At 37.9% G+C, this 7,074-nt stretch overlaps 1 protein-coding gene across 1 annotated transcript; it reads left to right on the top strand.

The window, feature by feature from the left end:
• The first annotated feature begins 550 nt into the window (after window positions 1–550).
• Window positions 551–6,734, top strand: LOC104220847 (uncharacterized). The gene is made up of 10 exons (XM_070149781.1): window positions 551–572; window positions 1,363–1,432; window positions 1,888–2,061; window positions 2,264–2,660; window positions 2,988–3,271; window positions 4,193–4,261; window positions 4,367–4,423; window positions 5,291–5,343; window positions 5,446–5,521; window positions 5,650–6,734. The coding sequence occupies exons 1-10, from the start codon at window positions 551–553 to the stop codon at window positions 6,590–6,592; spliced, it is 2,145 nt and encodes a 714-aa protein (XP_070005882.1). The 3' UTR covers window positions 6,593–6,734.
• The last annotated feature ends 340 nt before the right edge of the window (window positions 6,735–7,074 follow it).

Raw genomic sequence — 7,074 nt, forward strand, 5'->3', positions numbered from 1 at the left:
AACATTGTCAACAAAATTTGTTTTAGTCCATTCTCGTGATGAGACAATGTTCAGTACCAAGGATAAAGCATTAAGGCTTTTTAATGATTTCTAAATTTGATACAGGGTATATCAAATAGTGTATCTACGGGATGACACGTTTAGGAATCACCTATGTAAGTGTGAAGTGTTAGCCGCTTCAAGGAGAATTTTGCAAGGCCAATTCTCTACGCACTTATGAAACCAGGCAGTGTTCATGGCTGAAACGAACACAACAATGAGAACCAAAGACGGTTAAGGGTTGATTGTGTGACTTATGGTTGTCTAGGTATACACTAAAGTTCGACGGTTCAAAGATATCAAATCTACCGATTGATCGAGTATATCCGACATAAGTTCACTACGGAAAGTTCAAAGGAAACCTACTCATTCAGATGCAATTAATCTTTGTTTGCAAATCACACAAGTTTTTTCATGCATACTTCCGTGATATAACCATTCCCCATTCATATGGGGGATTGTTGAGTTTTTCTTTAATATGAAATAGTCTTAAAATTAGAGTGAATGGGAAATGGGATTTGGATTCGGATTTGGTCAAATGATCGATCAATTGATTAATTTTTTGGACCAAATTTATTTGTTAATAGTGAATATTAACGTGATATAATCCGTGTTTGTAACAGATGTTTTCCAATCCGTGTATTGTGTTGCAACACTAAGCAATAAGCAGCCTAGTGCACCTCCCACAATGGTGCAAGTGCTCCTCCCACCAAGCAAGTGTATATACCACCATGTAAGTGCTTTCTCCATGATCTAGTGCTTGTTGCACCATGTAAGGGGCGTATTTCTCTCAAATAACTGCTATAAATAGAGCATAAGTTGGAGAGAAAGAAGAACACATCGGAAAAAACACTTGAAACACTCTGTATACACTTAATATACACTCTGTATATACTGGATATACACTATGCATATACTGGATATACACTATGCATATACTGGATATACACTCTGTATATACTGCGTATACACTGGAAAAACGAATTGCAATCTGATATTCTCTTCAGTAAGAATTCAACATTGGCTATACTTTGCATTCCTTCCTCTCAGAATTTCCATTCGACTTCTGAGTTGTCCTCCTTATTCTGCATTGTTTTTAACTACAAACAAAGCATCCATAAGTGTGATTTGTTGCCGAACTTTGTGTTCGCTGAAACACTGGGGTTTGAAGTACCGCTACACCAGTGTGTAATTCGTTCTATCCTGGGAGGAAATAATCTATAACCTTGGGTACTAGGAGGGGATTAAATTCCTTAAGGAAACACTGTGAATTCAGTGGGCTCGAATTAATTTCTGTTTTTTATTTATATTTACGTTTATAAGCTAAAGTTCTAATTTCCAGAATCATTATTTACAAGTACAGAGGAACAACAGTCCTTGCTGTTACCAAAGAGTATGTTTCTTCATTTCATTTCTCCTTCTTTATGTTTATGTATTTATAAAATTATACAAGTATGTGAATTAATGTGCATATACATGGATGTCTACTTTCTTTTTGAATGTTTCTGTACCTGTAATTTAGTTCCTTTATTTATTGCCCATGACGTGAATTTTGAAGGTGCTAGTTCAGCTGACAAGTAAAATGGTCATTTTGGAGTTAACCTTTTTTTTTCTTTTTCTTTTTCTTTTTCGGTTGGGGGTAGGGTGTGGGGAGGGGGGAGGCGGAGTTAATTGCCGAATTTTGGAAAACTTAGAGAAGAACAATATAGCTATTCCAACTATTTTCCTTTCTAAGGTTTTTATGGTGGATTGATTGTGTGTATGCATATTGATAAATGCATCTCTATTCAGCAATTGCTAGAATGGATGTATTATTAGATTTTTATATTTCTTTCTTAATTCTCTCAGGTCAGTTAAGACATTCACTTATGAGTCACTAAACAATGTTGTGAGGTTGATTAACGGGGTGTCAGCACTATTATTGACAATATTGCCAGGGAACTCTTCTATTCTTGAAGGTATTCATGGTTGGGAGCTTCGCCCAACATTTCGTGGTCCTAGGCTTCCACGCTGGATGGAAAAGTAAGTTTTGATCTTCATTTCCTCTTCCCCTATGCTTTAAAATTGAGAAAATTTACCGTCTCTCAGGTTATGCATGACAAATGTGTTATTTTAGTCTACTCAATTTTCAAGTATGTCCAAAATGACAAAAAATCTTACTACTCTTTTCTTAATGTTTTATATCTGCGAGTTCGGTTAACATACTCCTTCTTGGTGATTTCAGTGGCGTCTCATCCTTTAACCAATTCATCCATGAGTTTTCTATTGATTCCAATGCTTCCTCAAGTCTAGAGTGCTCATTAAAGGAAGAAGATTGTGATGAAAACATTTGTCCTAAGTCTCCTCTGTTACAAAGTCCTCGAGCATCCAGAGCGAGCAGTTTTACCATGCAGAGAAGCCATTGGGTGCATTTGCTCGGATACATCTTCTCGTGGTTCTTTTTCCCTGTTAAATTTATGGTGGGCATACCTTTGTATCTGTATGGTTCAAGTAGAAGTACTGGAGCCTCTAGTACGTCTGGGAGCCTCCAGCCTTCTAATATACAAGCTACCAAGAGATTGCGGTCACTCAGGGACCACTTTGTCCAACGTGCCACTGACAGAAGGCGAGGCGTTGTTGAGGTTTTACAACTTCACTTTCTTTTCTTATAGTCTCAATGAACTATGCCTCAATCTCAAACTAGTAGCAGTTGGCTTAACATTCATAAATCATGCAATATGATTTTGTATTTTTAGACATATTTCTCTTTTGATCAACATGCTGCATTTTTCGTCTTCGTCTGCCTGTTGCATTCGTTATGTTCATCCTTTTGGTTTAGGACATGGGGTAAGGGGCATTGCGCGGGGTTTTCTGGTTTGACAGCTTGTTGGTCAGTTAAGTAATTATCTTATTGTTCTTTTGCACTCCCATTACAGCTTTTATGATTTGTTCTGATTTGTTTTATGTAGGATCTCCATCTGGCTATTGAGATCATCATTGAGGCTGTCTTTGAATTTGTTCGCAAGGCAGCACATTGTCTACTTTCACCAATAGTCACATTTACGAAAGTGGTGAAATGGTTCTTCTCTCATATGAGTGGTTGTGAGGATGTTCGCGCTGATGGTTCAGGTGTATCTATACCTGTGGATACTCTTTCAGAGAATGATCCTACGCCTAAGGAACGGCAGACAAGCTTTTATCATTCCCTTAATATAGATGCTAGGACATGTCAAGATGTCATAACGGAGCTTGGGTTATAAGGCATGTTGAATTGATTCCACTCATCAAATCTGACGTGCATGTTTACTTGGATTGAGATGTTTCCGAACAGATAAATTGCTCAACTGAATTTAACTTTTCTTTAAAAGACTCCCAAATTCGTCACATAGACTGTGATGATATTTCACAAAATTGTTCAGTGTGTGATATGTGTTGAAAACGACTAGCATATCATCTGTATTTCAGTTGCTGCATCGAGCCTAGAGAATGCTAATTTCTACAGGTTAAGCTTTTGGTATACTGTGTAAATTGATCGACGTTGTGCAAACTGAAGAATTTCTGTCAACTGTTTTTGGGTAGATAAGCATGTCTTACAATATTTTCAGACCTCAGTGAGTTTCAAGTTTATTGTACTGTCCTCTTTTGGTCTTTTTATGTCTTAGGGAAATCATCGTTCAGTGGGAAAAGAATCTTGCCCCAGGCTTAGTTCTAGAGGAAAAGGTTGAGGGACTTGTTTTTTTAAGTCACAGATTCATGCCCTGCGGCATGCGAACTAAGCCCTGGTATTTAAGTTGAGAAGACAGGTCCATTATTCAGAGTTTCGAAGTCTGTGGTTAGTCCTAGGGGTTGGCCCTGGCCCCAGATGGATTTCTCGGTCATAAACAAAAAGTAGGAAAGAGGATCTTTCTAGTGCCATCTTTGATTTTTTTTCTTTGTAGGAAATTCATTGTTGTTCAGTGGTAGACAAGATGTTCTTTTATACTGTCCTCTTTCGGTTCTCTGTTTCTTTAGGAAATAGGGAAGTCTTTGTTGTTCAGGGGTACTGCAATGTTCGTTACAGAGTTGAAGCATTGGCTTTCAACAGGAACTCTTGTATTCTTAACTAAGCAATTGATATTTTCATATGAGATTTGGCATTATAATTATTCTCAGATATGAATCCTTTCTTTTGTAGGTACCCATATGAAGCTCTTCGTGTGGTAACTAGGGATGGATATATTCTTCTTTTGGAGAGAATTCCAAGGTTTAGATTCCTGTTTTACCATCGCTGTCTCTGTGTATCCAGAGCTTTTTGGGTGGATGCATGTTTATGAATGTGTGACGTGATGATTTAAATCTGATGTTGCAGACGTGATGCTCGGAAAGTTGTTTATCTGCAACATGGGGTTTTTGATTCATCCATGGGGTGAGCTAAACATCTGCCTTAACTCTTAATATCACATGTGCCGTTGTGTATATTGTTATACTTATCATCTAGGGGTTACAACGACCAGTGATGTATATTGTTGACAAATTGTTAAGTTGTCCTTTCAGGTCCTTCAAGTCGGTAACTAGTTTAAATAGATGAAGTTTTGGAAGGCATACTAATCAATTGGCTACAAGAATTTAAGAAGCGATATGTTGTTGGACCTGGAACATGTATGTGATTAGCAACAGTTCGAGAGCCATGGTTTTTTCTTTTTAAAAAAAAAAACTATTTTACTTAATAATTTGGCTGGCATGAGCATGTATGAGTAGGTCAAACATTTCTTTGCATTATGTGCTTATTAGTTCAGCTGGAATACTGGACTTGGATTATGAAAATTTGAAATTCATTACTCTGCTTCTTAACTAAATCTTGCTACTGTCAAAATTTGACAGATCTTGAAAGCAAGATACTTTTGCTACTGTGACTGAACAAGCTTTTGCATAAGCAAGGTATTTCAAATTATACTTTTGATGGTGGTGTATATTCTGCAGTAGCCCTTGGAAAGTTCTGAGATCTGTAGCCAAAGTTGATTAAATTGTCTGAGCATGAGATCAACAATTATTGTCACTTTGATCTTGTGGATCATGAACCTTGTACCTTCCTGAAGTATCCCATCCAAGTCGCTAGAAAACTGATCAGTGCATCTATGCATGTATTCCAGATTTTGAGACATAATAACCTTTTGGTTCTTTGGGTTTTTGTCTTCTTTATCAATTGCTAAAATTGTATTTTGATCGGCTATTACTCTCAGCTACATAGATATTTAGTACATCTTACATCTTAAACGGTGACCTAACTTTACAGTTGGGTGTCAAATGGAGTTGTTGGCTCTCCTGCGTTTGCAGCCTATGATCAAGGTTTGTCCTTTGAATTTGTGGGACAACATCTTTAGGTGTAGTTACTATGGTTATTATTGTACTGAGATAATTACGCGATTTATACATCTCTTTATTCTTCAGGGTACGACGTTTTCCTTGGAAATTTTCGCGGACTGGTTTCTAGAGAACATATTGACAGCAATATATCCTCAACACAGTAAGTGTACAATTTCATGCAGCTCCCATTAATGTTGGAAGTACATTTATCCTTATCTTTTTGTCGAAATAGTATTGATTTTGTATATATCTTTCATTGCTAATTTTTTCTCAAATTACTTTTTGTAGATACTGGCAGTATTCCATAAATGAGCACGGGACAGAGGATATACCTGCGATGACAGCGAAGATCCATGAAATAAAAGTTTCTGAATTGAAAACTAGCCAAGCAGGCCTTGAGGAACAGTGTGACAGTGATCAACCTTACGAACTCTGTGCAATTTCCCATAGTTTGGGTGGAGCTGCTATTCTGATGTATGCCATAACACAGCGGATTTGGGAGAAACCCCACAGGCTTTCAAGATTAATCTTGTTATCACCTGCTGGGTTCCATCACGATTCGAATCCTGTGTTCACTGTGATGGAGTACTTGTTCCTGGTCTTATCTCCTTTGCTGATGCCCTTTGTGCCAGCTTTCTACATACCCACTCGGTTTTTCCGCATGTTGGTCAATAAGTTGGCTCGGGACTTCCATAACTTACCTGCAGTTGGAGGTCTCGTGCAAACCCTGATAAGCTATGGGGTTGGTGGCGACAGTTCAAACTGGATTGGAGCTTTAGGGTTACCACACTACAATATGAATGATATGCCAGCTGTTTCATTTCGTGTGGCACTTCACATGGCACAGATCAAACACGGTCGTAAGTTTATCATGTTTGACTATGGGAGTGCAGCTGCAAACATGGAAGTCTACGGTGCCTCTCAGCCTTTGGATTTGGGGGAGTTCTATTTGCTTATTGATATTCCTGTAGATCTTGTCGCTGGGCAGAAGGACAAGGTCATTAGGCCATCGATGGTCAGGAAACATTATGAGCTGATGACACATGCAGGTGTAGAGGTATCATATAATGAGTTTGAATATGCGCATTTGGATTTTACATTTTCTCATCGCGAAGAACTACTGGCATATGTTATGTCCCGCTTAACGTTAGTAGGACATTCGACGAAACAACCAACTGGGCAGAAATCATTAAGGCATCGGAGAAATGAGGGACAATCGGGCAGCCATTAAGGTGTAATGCTGCAAAAGCCTGGGACACTAGTTTTTTGGGGTGCTTCAGGTTGTTTTATATGCTCTGCAAACAATATTTTAGGATAGATGCATGAAATCTAGGAAACTTAGTATCTCTATGTTGAATTCCTGGTGATTTTCCGACGGGAAGGTGATTTTTTTAGTCCTATGAAGTGGATGTCTTCTCCTATGTATATTCTCTTGTATGCTGTAATAGAATTATTTCAGGTGAAGATTGTAGTCCTGAGAAGTGGATGTTTGTCCTATATATGCTATTTGTTGTGTTGTAAGATCTGAGTTTTTGCAGTAATTATTGTAGGGAGTCAATATGGAATAGTCTGAGGTTCTTTAAATTTGATTTCAGTTGCCATCTTCCTTGTAACTTCTGTTGAATTGGATCTCTTTTCTCAACTAAATGAATTTGATTACTATTCCTATTTCATTTATGAACCGTGCAGTTTACTTAACTGCAGTTGAAATGA

The sequence above is a fragment of the Nicotiana sylvestris genome, chromosome 6, assembly GCF_000393655.2.
Source record: "Nicotiana sylvestris chromosome 6, ASM39365v2, whole genome shotgun sequence".
Classification (NCBI taxonomy): domain Eukaryota; kingdom Viridiplantae; phylum Streptophyta; class Magnoliopsida; order Solanales; family Solanaceae; genus Nicotiana; species Nicotiana sylvestris.